Genomic DNA, 16,928 nt, shown 5'->3' on the forward strand with positions numbered 1-16,928 from the left:
TGACTTTGTGGCGTCGAATGGAGGCACGAAATCATGACTGTGTTGTGTTCATCAGTGAAAATGAGTTCCCACAGCTCTTCCCCTGTTTCTGAATAGCCTTAATCAATCAAATTCTTCATGTATTATGAGATTTTTTTATTAGAATCATCCTTCTGCATTTGAAATGTAATCGAATGAACCTGCGGCTCATATTATCTGAATAGTGCTTAACTATGCCGGCAAATTGAGAAAACCGCAGTAGTTAAACGTTCAGCTCGAGCAATCAGCCTTTATTCAGCGAGCATGATCACTCTCTCAATGACGACAGACGTGAAATGAAAAAAGACAAATGCGTTTCAAAATGAGCTGGATGCCAGTGATGCTAACTATTGACTTGGCATGCATGGCCTGCTATATATTTTAAATGTTTGTGACCCAGAGAAACACTATAATCTGCATAATAATGTGCAGTCTATAATTGTGTCAATTACTCAGAAATCGTTTATTCGGAATAAGCTTTTGAAATATGTGCTAATTAGCATTGCAAATTCATTAGGCCTATTTACGAGGTCCAAAACATCACAAGGATGACCATGACAAAATATTTATTTATAGATTCATCAGAAGTACGAGAAGAATCAAGGGCTGGTAAATTGCACGACTGCAGAAAAACTGAAGGATCTGAATAATCACTGAAGTTAATTAAATTGATATAAACAGAGATCACAACTGTCTTTTATCTCTTGCACACTCTAACTTCTTCTAACAGCTTATTTCATTGTTTTCTAATCACAGATAAGCTTTTCATTTATGATACCGAGTATTAGGTTAAAAAAAAACTGCAATACATCACAGAAATAAGAACCATGTTTAGTTTAAAAAGGAATGCTGACCATCTCAAAATACACGTTGCATAAAAAAAATAAACTTACGATAATATATTCTATAACTTTATCATTAAAAAGGAGGAAAATATGTTTTAAATGAATGCTGTTCTTTTGAACTTTCTGCTGTTTTTTTAACACTGATAATGATTAATGTTTCTTGAGCAACAAATCAGCATATTAGAATGATTTCAAAAAAATCATGTGACAAAGTGTAGAGTAATCATGCTGAAAATTCAGCTTTACATCACAGAAATAAATGTAAAATATATTAGTTTTAATCTTTTTTCATTATATAACATTATTGTTTTTTTTTACAAACCACAAAATTGTAATGTATATAAAAATTGTTTAATTATATACTTTATATATATATATATATATATATATATATATATATACACACATATATACATACATAAATTCAAATTTGTTTTCACTAGAATCAGAAACGAATGTTCCAAAATTATGATGGAAATTCCAATAGGAATCCTGCACTGATTCCATTTGGAGTTTCTTCCCGACTAGGTGCTGAATAAAACCCTCCTCTCAAACGGCTGTTAACCTTCCCATTCTGATGGGCTGCTATGACAGCAACGGCACACAGGGACAGACCCATAATGCATCAGTGAATGACAGTGAGTGGAAGTGAATGATAGGGCTGTACAGGTAATTCAGATCTTGGGAAAGTAAAGTGCTCTGTTATCACAGGGTGTAGTAGTGCTTTAGGTCATTATCAGTGAGCTCAGTGAAACTCTCTCTCACACACACACACACACACATATATTCACCATTCATCATCTGGAGTGGCTGATTATGGGCATTAGGCAAAGAGACGGGTGGCTGAACGCATGACGACAGGCTGGGAAAGGTGGGAGAGGAATCCTTTATGGTCAGTATGATAATGCAGGATATCAGGTATTATTGACATATTGTACTCCTTAACATTTGTCTTTGACTCTGACAGCAATTTAATGCATACAGAATGAGTGTTGGAGTAATTACAACCCAAACCATAATCCATGAAGTGCAATCAGAAGTGGTTTTAATACTAATTTATCACTTTATTCATTTAAGAAATCAGCATCGACTACTCAATGAACGAAAGTGAACAAAGACGATCCTTCATCTGTCTCAGAAGCTAACAGGAGCATTTTTTTAATGTATTTCTGTAGATTTCTTGCAAAATAAGTGTTTGTTTAAATGGAAAGTTACCCAAAACTGAGATTCCATCATCATTTATTCACTATGATGGTAACTATTATTGCACAATGATCCATACATTAAAGAGCAAAAATAACTCCAAGATAACTTAAACAACACTGCCCAAAGTAACCACAAGTAGCCCAAATGACAACTGTGTGTGAAGCAATATAGTACCAGGTGACGATGAAAAAATCAATTGTGTTAACAACTGCATTGAAATTTCTTTCATTTGTACCAGCATTAACATCAAAGACACTTGAAAACTAATGAGGTTTAACATCATTGTCATCAAACCAGTTGAAACATGTTTTGACGTCATTAAACTGAACACAGACAAGTTTTGAGAACAAAAAAAAAAGGCTTGCAAATAATGGCTTATACCTCACACAAAGCAATCAAAGGCATTTCTCTAACATTTGTGTACATGTGCTATATAAATAAATCATTTAAAAAAAGTTTCATTGTAGTTTTTTTCTTGTAATTTTTGTACTTTATTTATTTTGTACTTCTTGTTACATTATGTGGTTATGGTTGTATAATATTATTGCGTTTTGTATTGCACAACACAGTGCTCCATCTATTTTACATCCAAAGCTTGTGCAAAAGGATCGCAATGAACTTTGATTCTACATGTAGCTTTCTCATTCCCACCAGTGTTTCCATGGAGGCTGTCTGCATACAGTAATATAACGGGTATAAAACAGATTTGTTTTTAAGACCTTCATTCATCTTCGGAAATCAAGTTAAGATATTTCCGATGAAATCTGCAAGCTTTCTGAACCCTCCATAGACAGCAATGCAACCGAGCATTCAAGCCCCAGAAAGGTAGTGAAGACATTGGTAAAATAGTCCAATGTGACATCAGTGGTTCAACCCTAATTTTCTGAAGCTACGAGAATTCTTTTTTTGTGCAAAGAAAACAAAAATAACGACTTTATTCAACAATTTATTAGATTCCATGTCATTCTCATAGCTTTAAAAAAATACATTTGAACCACTGATGTCACAGGCTCAGAAAGCTCTCAGATTTCATCAAAAAATATCTTAATTTGTGCTTCGAAGATGAACAAAGGTCTTATTGTTTGGAACAACATGAGAGTGAGTAATTATTGATAGCATTTTAATTTTGGGGTGAAATAATTGTTTAACTTCCTTACCGAAATATACATTAAGTTACTTGTAATCCCAAAAAACCTAAAATGTTGTTACCCTATTTTTACAATAAAGTTAAGACAACCACAGCTAGCAGCATATTTTAAAACATTTGTTTACAGTGCACTTTTATGTAAATTTTTTCCACTTTCTTTTTAGTTTAGAGATTATATAAATCAACTCATTTTGTATTCCACTGAAAAAAAGAAAGTCATACACAATCAGATTTGTTCTGACATGAAGGAAAGTCAAAAATGATGATCATTTTTGGAAGTACTCTCTCTTTCCGACAGCCACCCAGACAAGCAGACACCCAAAGATCATCATAATCAACCCAAAACGAGTGACCACCACAAAAACAGAATATTAAATCTAAAAAGAGAAGAACTAAAGTGATTAAGTGTTTAACTGACTAAAGGAAACAGTGTGGCAAGTCCTCCCAGCATGACCTCTCCGGCCCCCAGAGTCCACCGGGGCCCCGTCTACAGCAACTCCACGCATTAACGTCATTCATCATCCCACACTGAATATTCATGGCCAGGGCCCGGGGGTCAAGCCAAGCGCCATCACTTCCTGCTGGGGGTTAATGGGCATCAGAGCAGGGGTGGGGCCTTAATCTGATTCCATCGCCATGGCAACTTCACCCTAATCAACCACCGTGGGAGGTGAAGAACGGTCTAATGAAGATGCTGTGACTCCCTCACACTGGCTTTGTATTAAAGTTGATTAGCATGCGCAACTAACGGTGAAACCTCGTCTCGGTGGAATGTTTCCAAAGGATGATAAAGATTATTATAACTAGGGGTGTCCATGGTTAACCGGTTAACCGATTAACCGTTAAAAATTGCGTAACCGAGTGAAACATTTTGCTCGGTTAAGTGACGTCAATGGCGTGCATTGAATTTAGTTGTAATACATTTTTGCACCACCAGAGACCGCCAGAGCGCTCCCAGACATTTGTAATGTCCACAAGAAGAAGTCATTTTTCTAATATGAAGCGGGCAAAAAAAAGTACAGCGTTGGAGCACTTTAAAATTGAGAGTGACGGGGCAAAATGCAAGTATTGCAATACAGTGCTTAGATATACTTCAAGTACAACCTTGTTGTTGTAATCTCAACAGCCAACACCCGGGCATCATTAGGCCGGTCAGGAGCGAAAGCATCTCAGCTGCGTGGCGTGTCTGTTTTTAATTCGGCTCCCATGTTAACAGGTTAGAGCTTGCCGACTGCCTGCGTGAGACGCGCGGCTCAGGCGCGGCTCGACGCGTGCATGCTAGAAATAGAACTGACGCCTTGTTGGAAGCGTTTCCAGGCAAAATATAATAGGAAAATATGTTTATATGTCATTTTGTACACAAATACATATTAATTCATGACATTTTGATATTTGAAAGTCTATAGGTTGACATAAATTCAGATATAAATGTAATTTAAAAAAATAATTATCGATTTTCAAATATTGTACCTGTCAAACATATCATAGTCATAGCCTTAGCGAGGCGGCCGCGGAGCCTGCTTGTTACCTTCGCCTAAACACGGAAAGTTACATAACCATTACTAGAGCCTGTTCCTTTATAACATAGCCAAAGGTCGGTGTATATTTGCTTTATACATTTTAGGCTTATGCTCAAATACAGATTGTGTTAGTGGACGGGATTATTAGGTAGTTTTAATAGGACAATTTGACCGGAGAGATTAAATTTGTCTGACATTTCTTTTTTTTTTTTTTTTTTTGGCCAATGTCTGGAAATTACCAGACAACGGAAACCCTGGCGCACACTATGGTTAACCGATTATTAACCGCTAAGGGCCTCGGTTAACGGTTAATGAAAAACTTGAAAACGTGCAGCCCTAATTATAACAGAGACGAAAGCCGCTTGACTGCATAATGGGCAATAATGGGCCCGGTCAGTGTGAAAAATGGGTTCGCAAGAATGGTTTTTCAGTTTAAATGGAAGGAAAACGATTTCAGGAAGAAAAAGAAAAATGCGTTTAGAATGCAATATCGTGCAGGAATCAATAGCAGCGAGTTAAAGAGTAAAAAGTTTTCCTCATTTCCTATTCAGCCCAAATTTCATGCCAGAAAGTTTGCCAATAAGTTGTTTTATTGGCGTCAAAACGGCGCTGTTCCAAAACTAAGTGGGATGCTTATCTAGACAGCAATTTTAGGCATCAAAAAGCTCTTGATGTGAAAAGTGATGTAAACAAGATGAAAGAATAATGGTTAAGGTGTTCTTTTATACATTTAAGTACTGAGTAATAATAATTAACTACACTACTTACTACTTACTATGTGGTTAGGGTTAGGATTAGGGTTTGGTTTGGGTTACTTGCATGCAATTTATGCATGATTATTTGTTATTATAGTAATTAAGTAAGTACATTTAACATGTAAAAAGGACACCATAAAATAAAGGGTTATCAAAATAAATAATGCAAGCATCACTTTTACTGTTGCTGAAACCCAGTGTTAATGTTTTGTTTAAATTAACCCAAAGTATTAAACTTCAAATCAGAGAAGGTGTTTTTTTTTATTATTATTATTATTACATTTCGTAAGTGATCCAACTTATTTTCACCTAGTGGACAACAAAATCCCCTGCCTTAGATTGAAAAAAAAGCAACTTACAAAGTAATGACTAATTAGCAATTACCCAGAACACCCCAACAACTCCACAGAAATATGCTTAAAAAAAACACACACACACACACACTCAATAGCATAACAACTCCCTGGCACTGGCAACTTTAATGTGTTTTCATAAATATTAAATGAGCAGAATATCTCCTGTAATACACAAACATGCTCAATTTTCATGCATCTTCATGTGTCATCTGCAAATCTATATTTGTAATTTTTTGTTCATATCACAACAAAAGCACATTGACCATATGAATAAAACAATGAATAAATCAGAAAGCAACTCGGAGTAAAATATCATATTGTTCCATGTTTCTCATAGCTAAACAGCTGAATTCTGCCACCAATGTGTTTATCAGAATAATTTAATTTCTAATAAACTGAACCAGTTTTAAAATCTCAAAAATGTGAAAACCTCAAATGAAAGAAGTGGCTTAATAATTATAAGCTGCTTTGAATATCATATGAATATTTCATTAGTAATTATTCAACCCCTGCGGAGTAGGAATTTATCATTTCTTTCATGTGCATCTAGACTTATTACCAAGCTTATTATTCAAATTTAAGAGAGTTTAAGATATTATTCTATGCAAAATGGACATGATTGACAAACTGAATATTAACATTCTTGAATATTAACAAAAACATGAATATTAAGCATGGCAGATGTAATTATTCAACACGGTATTTAGTCAGGGCTGTGGGGTCACAGCTTGTTACACAAAAAGTAAAAAAATTGTTATTAAAAAATAAATACATAAATGCTGCCAAGCTGGTTTCAAACTAAAATGTGATGATGTCATTGGTGTGTGTACACAAGTCAGGGAGGGCAGGATAAACAAGTCCCAACTAAGCATCTGAAGTAACTTGCTTTGCAAGTTCCCACTTCTTCTAGATGTAAAACGGTTTATGAATGTCAAGGCAGCACAAAAAAAAAAAAAAAACTTTTGACAGACTGCAAATATATCGGAGTAGCTTTGACGAGTCACATGACAGAAGGTATTGCTGTGATTGGCTGACTACCCTCAATGCAATAATGCCCACCAATCATGCTCACAGCTGGTCCGCAAATCTGCAAGAATGAGCCAAACTGGAAAAAACAAATCAACTAGTTACAGACTAAACAACTCCCCCACTCAGATAGCATCACATTTTGCCTCTTCCTAATACAAATGAACCCCAAATGACACAAAAGCCTGATCTTTAAGTGAAAAAACGGATGGTAGTATAATATTATATTTAAACTAAAATTAAAATAATTGGGGAAAATCATTAAGATAACATGTAGAAAGAAAAAAAACGCATCTTAATTGCCACTTTGAACGATTACATTATAGTGGCATCCAAAATTGTAATCGCGTTTAGAAATTTGATCAACTATACCTAGTGTACCTTCACGATACCTTCATTGTTTACTGACAAATGATTCAAAAAGAAAGAGATCATTATTAATGACGATGATAGCCAAACAACTAAAGACTGGACTCGGAAACTGTGTAAACATCAAATTCAACTGAATTTAAAATGACCCAAACAACCCAAACTCACAGAGGGAGCTCAGTTAAGAAGTTCACCACAGGCCACTGCTACAGTATAAACAATACAAATGATTTGCCAAACCTAACTGCATTCAAACATACTAGTGACAAACACGCTAGATAATATTCAGCGTAACACAGAAGTAGCCTATCGATCCAGCTCTAGTGTTTGTGTAGAAGTACCACGCTTTCTTACCTTTTCTTTGTCCTCTACCAGGTCTGTTAGCATGTCATCTGGGTCCAGGATCCCCCCTTCCACATACTCCACATGGAGCGTCCGCACCAGGAATTCCCCATCCTGTCGAAAACAATAGGTCCATTAGAAGTGCCCCGTTCAACAACAATACAAGAGACTAATCATAAGTTTGGAAGTTTTGGTTAAGACAACATGCAGTTTCGTTCTTATAACTACTAGAAATCATATTACTGTAAATAAAGATGTACAAAGCAGATCGAGATTACATCACATTATATTTATCATTATTACACAACTAAGCTAGTTCTGACTCTTGGATTGGATGAGCTACCGTACAGAATAATTGTTATTTATAACTTACTGAACATCATGTTGTTGCTGTCGCCACTTTACCGCAGTGAAAATCACTGTTACAGACGGTTTTAAATATCACTTTTTTTGAGAACTACTTTATTATAAAAAGATAAGCATGCAAAATACAACAGCATTTGTTTGCCCTTGTTTGACATGCTGGAGGCAAGCTAATTGAGGCAGTGCTCATTTGTTTTGCCCTTTAGTCATGATTAGGATACAATAGCAACTATAACGTACGTCTGATGCTTCCATGTCCATGAATGTATGGAAACTAAGGAAGCGATGACAATTAAAAGTGTCAGTTTCCTGTTGCTCAAAGGTTGAATCATACTGAACATTAATACCATTACAGCATAGACTGACATATTATTATATTAAATTCCCAGAGCTCACAGAATGAGAGAATTATAAACTATGACTGACTGTGCTAAATTACGAATGTAAGTGTGTTTTTCTGATGTGATGAATTTAATCTTTTGACCCTGATGAGACAACAGGATGAGATGGGTTACAGAAGACTTATTCAAATCTTGCCCTGCAGGGTCAGTGCACTGCAGAGTTTAGCTCCAACCCTGATCAAACACACCTGAGCCTGTTAATCAATGTCTTTGGGATCATTAGAAAATCACAGGTAGCTGGGTTTGATCAGGGTTGGAGCTAAACTCTGCAGTGCACTGGCCGTCCAGGGCAAGATTTGAATTACCCTGGGTTACAGGTTGACAGAGAACTTGAAAAGGTTATGGTGGGAACACATACCTACACACATATAATCAGATAAGATAAGTCAAAGTCGTCATAGTTTTAATACCATCAGCTCATTACCAAACAAGCTCGCAGAACGACTCTTCTACTAGGGTTGAAGGACAGAAAAGAAAAAAAACACTACAATGGTCTGAGAGAACGTGTTTGGCTTGTAATGCATGACATAACAGATCGACGTCAACGCCTTTCAGTAGAAACTTCAATGAAACTGTTAACACACAGGACAATCATTCCTACAATCATCCTGTCATATAATCATGCTGAATGTTAAACTGAGGTCAACATGGCAGTTCGATACAAACAATGAAAGTCATTTTCTATGAAAGTCTTTGGAAAAACAGCATTAAATGATTTCTTTATGAATTGTGTCTTGGCAGCAAGTGTACACAGCCACACTATAATGATAATCTTTTTTTTTTTTTTTTTTTTTTATCTCGATAAATCCAAACCCTTTTCTCATATCAATCCGATCTCAGATTCTTGGCAGAATAATGTAGTTCTGCACAGGCCCCTCCCATGATTGTTGATTGACAGTGATGTCAGTCTATGTGAGCGGTCACCAGTCCACCATTGTTTCACTGCCGGAGCAGATGTAGACAAGAATGACTCATAAGTGATTGAGGTGTTTTGTTGTTGGATGTAATAATGAACATAGCAGTCGTCATTTACTCCCCACATCTGAGCCGCTGAAGAATCAGTGGATTACTTTTGTTTATGAAGGGAATGCACCCCCGATCTCCCTAAATGCATTTAAGTATTTTGACAGGGTAAAAAAAGGGTATTGTTTTACACTTCCATAGGGCTTGGTGCCAAATTATTATAATTTTTTTTTTTTTTTTCAGAAATCGAGGAATCTTGACTTTGATTAGAAATCTTACCAAATGTTAGAATTAGATACTTTGACATTATGACAGTGATTAAAGTAAAGAGAAAAGAACGACCCAACCGAATGTTTGGCACACATGATTAACCGATCACGTGTGACCCGCTCTGTGAAGGACCATAAATATAGCGCAAGGCATCATTCACACACCACTTCTGTTTTGACAAAGATGCGACGTGGGCAGTGGAATAGGTAAAACATGCAAGAAGATGGGACTGAGCTTTTAACTTGAGCGCAGTGTTTTTAGAATGCCGTTTCATGCATGAGACACTGCAAGAGATGCGAGCACAACAGTCAAACACATCCATGTTAAAACTATGGTCTTACTGGTGTTATACCATCATTCAAGTTGAATTTGATTTACCTTACCTTCTAAAATTTTCAAAAATAATTTTCCATGTATTATTTCCAATTAGGGATGTCAACGATTAATCGATGATCGATTAATTGTCGATAAGAGATGCAATCGATTAAGGCTATCGATGGTCGGTTAACCGATCGTGCGGCTCATGCGCACTCAACACGTGCGAGCGGCTGTGAGTGACGGTGACGATATATAAAAGCTTCATCATTCATTCACAATGTACAAATTAAGCTTTTAATGTGATTTAAACTTTAAAGTACATTAAAATAGAAACAACATAAAAGTTCTTCAACATTAAATGCAATAGAAATGTAGTTACTAATCATTTCATCAGATAACTGTTTTATATCGTGCGCTTTGCAGGGCTGCGGGACACAGTGACATGCAGGACAGATAGTCTATTCATTCCTACGAATTATTAATGTGCCAATTGTCCATGTTTCATTAATTTTGTTCCCTAAATAACCCATGATTTAAGTGAAATAAGGGAACAAATTAATAAATCGAACGAATTCTTAATTCATGAAATCTTTAATTTCCCTTCCCATGTTTACCACAGTAAGAGATGCGAAAACAGTTATTAAAAGCGAAAGATAATAAAATAAACCTGGGAAATTAGAGGGTTAGACTATGAAGATTTAGGAAAAGAAACGATGCCTAAATATACTGAATTTGTGGAAATTCGTGACCAACCGGCAAACCAGAACAAAGCCGCGTAAATGAAGACTATGGGGTCCAAAAGCATGGTCGCGATCTAACATTTTCCAGTTAACCTATTATTCCTCTAATAAACAAAGCTTTTATACCACACTTGTCATAATCAGATCTTATCATTTCTAAATAAATAATTGCTGGATTCAAAACAGCGATTAATAGGCGCTGTGACCGACACATTCCTGGAGCATTCACTGCTGTCACTAAACGGTGACGCCGAGCATCGTTCACAAGTTTCTGCATGGACCTGACTATGGCACAGGTTCTAAGCCCTGGGACAAAATGGGATGCTTTAAGGAAAATTTATAGCCTACTAAGTAATAGGCCCAACATAAAAATAACAATTTGTTTTCATGTTTTTTTTTTTTTTTTTTTTAAATAGGCTATGCGAAATATATCCGACTTAAATAGGCTAATTAAGATTAACGGATTTAAAACAGAAGTGTGGGCGCTCCATAAGTTCACAAAAAAAAAAAAAAAAAAAAAAAAGGATGACAACGCATTCTGTTTGTTTGCTTTATTTTAAAAGAGCACAAATCTTCTGTTTTTATTGTGAGTGTGCACAAATGAAAGTAAACACTTTTGCGGAAAATATATATTTTTTTTAATGTCTCAGCTGTTTCGATCGCCCCGGAGCCTGCTGCACACGTATATTCTAGCGATTCAAACTTACATCGCAGTCTGTTCATTATCAAAATAAAATGTCAACTAAACATTAAAAGGTTACACTGGTCAGTTTAAATAGACCGTAGTATACCGGTCCACTCTGCTGTTATGCCAAGGACGTTTTTGCTCATATGAAGAGGATCATCTTTTCCGTCTATATGCGAATGCGTGTTAAGTACAAGCCTAGTTTACATTATAAATAATAGTTTAACATTCAAATACATTGCGAATATGGAAACATTTCGATTTGTGCCGAATGAGACATGAGCAATAACCTCCAAATAAATCTAGCCAAAGCCGCGCTCGATCATCCTCGTCTGCACGCATGCACTGTCACGATCTAATGCGCTGTATGCCGGATTTTTAAAAATCTGACATTTTCTAGGACAGAATCCAGCAGGATCAAATTAATGTGAGCAACTGTGTTTTGGTGCAGCAGCGCCGATGTAGTTCACTTAATGTGCAGCGCAGTCACACGCGCTCCACATTTCGGATAATTTTATACAATAATGTCAGTTGAAAACATTGCAATTGTGCTTTAAAATACAACAACGAGCACCACAAAACCATTTAAAGAGGCACGTTCAGCGTTCTCCGTGCGGGATTGGAAACTGTCAACAAAGTAAAATGACCTCAAAAGTATGGCGCGCTCTCTTCATTTTATCAAATGATCATAATCGCATCTATTCATTTTAGAATCCTGCTACTAGCATTTTATTCAGACTAAAACCTCTTTAATTCAAGTGAGAAAGCGTTTTGTGTGTGTGTGTGGCTTTTGCACATCCTGTCATACCGCTGACTGCGTGCCTGCAATAGACGCATTTTGCAGTATTATGGTTAACGATTAATCGATTAATTGATCGTTAATTTAAACGACGATCGATCATGGAAATGATCGAAATTTGACATCCCTATTTCCAATTATAACAATATGAATGACACCAATTCAGGGAATCCTGTTTCTTTTGATAAAAGTATTATCCTTCCAATTTTTACCCAAAATAGGATGTTGTGAGCATTACGGAGTACACACGTAATGTAATGACTGTTCAACTCAAACTGGAAGCTGGAGCGCGCCCTTGAGCAGAAACTTCATTTCTATAGCAGAAGTAATTGGCCTAGAAAAAACACTCTATGTTATAAAGTTAATTTGGATAAAGAGCGTGTCAATGATATCTTTGTTGGACAACAGGTTTGTAAACGGGTTCATACATATGCAAAATTGTACCGCACACGTGCTACTGTACTACATTTATTCAGACCTTTTTTTACTGGAAGACCAGAGGCTAACCAGTAACACGGTGAGAGACGCCTTTGGTGGAGGCTTGAATGCAGCGCTGTCAGATTACCTCATATCTCATTAATCTCACCAGTGATTAAACATAACAGTACATAATGCATGATATAACAATAATAGTGCCTTTCATTTTCGCTGGTGCCATATCAGGTCTGTGCAGAAGTATGCAAATACAAATGTTAGGCAGGTAGAACAGCCTATCATAGCCCTCGGACTGAGGGATTTGATTGGATGAACATTTTATGGTCCTAAATATAAATACAGAAATAGATTAAGGCCCAATCCCAACTCTACACCTTAGCCCTTCCCCTTTCTGTGTTCATGTGAAGGGGTAGGAGTGTCTCTATTCTCTTTTGGTTGGAGGGGTAGGGGTAAGGGGAAGGGCCAGATAGCCCTTCAAACGAAGATTTTTCAGGACCACACTTCAAACGAAGGAGTATGAATTATCTCGGCAACATGGCTGCTACAGCGAACTGTAAGCTTTTTTTGGCATAAATAAAAGATTTTAACGAAAAGTAATCATTTGTTTTATATTCAATTGGGAGTTCATATTAACAGTCCTATTACTCAAAGAAATGTTTGGAGAAAAAAAATTGCTTATATTTGCTAACGTCATATCATTACAGACTGAATGATAGTGCCACAGCATATGTCTGATCAGGGCGATAACTGCCGTAGACCAATCCCCCCAATTATTAGAAATCGCTAAACACTTTGCTCAAATATTGCCTATTCGAGAGAGAGAGAGAGAGAGAGAGAAATGGAAGTTCCGTGTATTCGCATCTGTGCATTTACCTTTTTAGAGTGAGTTTACTTAAAAACAGCGATTGTATCCTCTCGTCACCGGAAAATATAATGTAGCGATTCAGTATTTAAACTGTATTGAATAAAAGTCGTTGTAGCAGCATTGACTAGTTTATTTTCTCCTGGATGTGTGAGCTGCGAGATTTCCGATATGTGTGTGTGTCAGTAAGCAGCACATTAATACAGAACGATAATTAAAGGTTCTTATGCACACCAGTATATGTGTGTACTGTAAGAGCTAGACGACGAATGATGACGTGTGACGGCATAGTAGTGGTGTCACAATACTTAGGGTAATATTTTCTCCCCTACCCCTTCACACTCTGTTTCAAGGGACAAGGGGAAGGGGTATAAAACAGAATTGGGATTGGGCTTAAGTGTTTGCTATCGGTATGCGAAGACTTTCAACCATCAAAAACAAAAAAGATTTCTGAACGAAATCACCTACCCCCTCTTTAAAGATACATCTTTCTGCACCATTTCTGTGTGTCTAATGAACACATGACTCATTTGTTAAAACGTTCAGAGTTTCATGTTGCTTCAATTGAAGCATAAGTTTCTGTTTGCACAGACAAGCATTTATTCCGCAGAAGTCAAACAGAAAACCAATGCTCTATCAAAATCAATCCAAAGCCTCCTTATTTGTTCATAAAAGCAGTTTCAATCTTCCAAAAACACTTTAAAATGGAAGCTGATATCATCTAAGCACAGGAAAAAAGCAGTTCCTCCAATCCAGAAAGGGACTCTCAATTCAACCCAGATTAACACATACTGATATTTTTTTGTAAAGGCGATTTCTCCACGTCAGTCCAAACAGGAAGCAGCAGTCTACATCCACCCTGCTGCTGGGGAAAAGTGTTCATGCTGTTTACGCAGATATGTCTGCTGGGACTGTTTTCAGCTTCACGAAGCCATCTGAGCAACATTAGCTGTGGAAAAACAACACACCTGGTGCTTTTTTACACACACACAAGCTCCCCTAACACTGGAAGAACCATTCAGACATTTAAACAAGACACATGGTTCGACAGCTGAGCTACAAGATTCCCACAGCAATAACTGGAAACATTAATACAGATTCATTATCAGTAAAATTACATTATGCCAGTGGCATGGAAACATGGATGTGTGTAACTACGAATAAATTTGACTACTTTACGCTTTCTTGTTTTTCTACCACAAATCCCATGAAACACCATGAGTAAAGACTTACAAGATCCGATTGCATTAAACAACAGCAGGAAGTTCTGAGAAATTGTTTGGTCTCAAATGTCAAACACAACCAGTAATCAGACTCTCCATCTATGCGAACTGATAAGTAATTTCAACATGTACTAATTGTAAATGATTCCTCACAGCTACAATCTTTAATTAGCGTTTTTTCGCTAAGGCAAGCGCATTATGATTACTATTGTGTAAACTGGGGGTTAATGATCTGAACAAACCCCTAACGCAATGTACTAAATGTCAGCATATAACTCATCTGGCATGGCTGGTGCTACAATACCTGAAATCAGTTGAGAACAGGTGTGGAATGCAGATTCTTTTTTAATCAAATGACCCAAAATTAGCTGAAAATTATTATCTGAGACAGATTTGAAAATATTTAGCATAACATCACTTGCTCACCAGTGGAGTTAATGGGTGCCATCCAAACAGATGATATATATATATATATGTATGGAAGGTTTTTTTTTTTTTTTTACAATAATCCACACCACTCCAGTCCATCAATTAACATCATGTGAGGTGAGGTATAAAATAAAAAAAAACACCCTCCATGTTTCTAAGAAAAAAACATCCATCATGACTTGAATTTAAACCGCAAGTCCCTAATCCATAACATTTCGTCCAGTCTATCCCCCATTGTTCTCTCATATCATAAAAGTTTTGGATTGATTTTGTTTGATCTCTGCATATTTCTCCCCTGATTCAGACGGGTCAGTGATGAATTAGATTCTTGCAATCACACAGCTTACTTCACAAGAGGTTAACTGATGGACTGGAGTGGTGTGGATTAATTATTGTGATATTAATTTTATCAGCTGTTTGGACTCTCATTCTGACGGCACCCATTCACGGCAGAGGATCCACTGGTGAACAAGCAAAGTACTGTAATGCTAAATTTCTCCACATAGGTTCAGATGAAGAAACAAACTCATCTTCATCTTGGATGGCCTGAGGTAGTGTACATTTCAGCTATTTTTTTTTTTGTGTGTGTGTGTGTGAACTACTCCTTTTATGCAAAGGTATAGTCCTATAGGAGTTGATATCACATTGTGACAGAGCAATTTGTTCTAGTGATGGCTGCTGATGCTGATGGCGTTGTGCTCTTGGAAGTGTGCCATGTGTAGTGATCTCAACAGCGCTGCCTGCCAAGTCAGCTCTCCAGCCATCCTCAGAGGTTAGCAGCAGCCCGACAGACCCCAGCTATGGCAGGATAATAAAGCAGTTTTCTTTTGCTGTCAGTGAGGTAATCTCAACCAGTCCATAAGATCTGGCTGGACACATAAACATTATTGAGTGGGACATCTAGTTTTATTTCACTGTTTTCTTATAGAACTGATTGTGGGAAGCGGAGTATAATGTGGATATACTAGTAACAAGATATATTTTCCAAAAGGTAGCAAGCAGTGGAGTATGACAAAACACGCTTACACTATGTACAGACTTCACCAGACTCAGTTTAACATATACATGCAATGGCATAAAGGTGTTATTGCATGCACACAGAAAAATTTGATCACTTGTTACAATGCACAATTACTGCCAAGAAAAAAAAAAAAAAAAAAAAAACATGTTGTGTCCTGAACAGAACTGGACTAGATCTAAACGTGCATCTTAAATTGTAATTGTGCAGCCCTGAAACTTATTCAAATAATCATGCAGTCAAATTCCCAAAATGGGACCCTGGCCTTCATTAATAAAGCATAATGTAATTTCATTGTTGACATCATTACAAATTGGCCATACCATAAACTAATAATAACAGCTCATATCTCAAAGTAAATACAAAATTAAACATCAATCTGTAGCAGAGTCACATTTGCATCTCAAAATGTAAAACTAACATCACATCACCACAAATTGCCCATTTGTTATGTGAATATGCACAAGGTCTAATCAAGGAGAACTGCATCATGGATGCACGGCTATCATAGATGAAGGGCTCAATACTTCAGTGACGCACGAGACCCGAGAGGTGGGTTGACAGAATAGATAAAGCGCCCACGTCTACCCCAGCACGTCTGGCAGCGTCCCATCACACCCGACTGAGCCAATCTCAGCTGATAACGTCCATCAGTCAGGCATACTAAAACCTCCCATAAAGCCAGCCATCTCAGCCCGAGAGTCCAGGCCAAACTAATCAAACACAGCCTGCCACCTGCATTTGGAGATAGGCAGCGATTAATGACACGGCTGTATTCGTCACATAAGCGCCTCTTTATTCCAGCTGGCATTTAGTGCTGAAGCTATACAAAAGGACT

General features: G+C 37.0%; 1 protein-coding gene across 2 annotated transcripts in view; it reads right to left on the reverse strand.

Annotated features, from left to right (window-relative positions):
- Window positions 1-16,928, reverse strand: part of pard3ba (par-3 family cell polarity regulator beta a) — a 143,978-nt gene that overhangs the window by 125,458 nt on the left and 1,592 nt on the right. For both annotated transcript variants that reach the window (XM_052545471.1, XM_052545470.1), the window contains exon 2: window positions 7,597-7,698. In XM_052545471.1, coding sequence (XP_052401431.1) covers window positions 7,597-7,698 — 102 coding nt within the window. The remainder of the gene's footprint in view (window positions 1-7,596; window positions 7,699-16,928) is intronic.

Source organism: Carassius gibelio, chromosome B1 (assembly GCF_023724105.1).
Source record: "Carassius gibelio isolate Cgi1373 ecotype wild population from Czech Republic chromosome B1, carGib1.2-hapl.c, whole genome shotgun sequence".
NCBI classification, from domain to species: Eukaryota; Metazoa; Chordata; class Actinopteri; order Cypriniformes; family Cyprinidae; genus Carassius; species Carassius gibelio.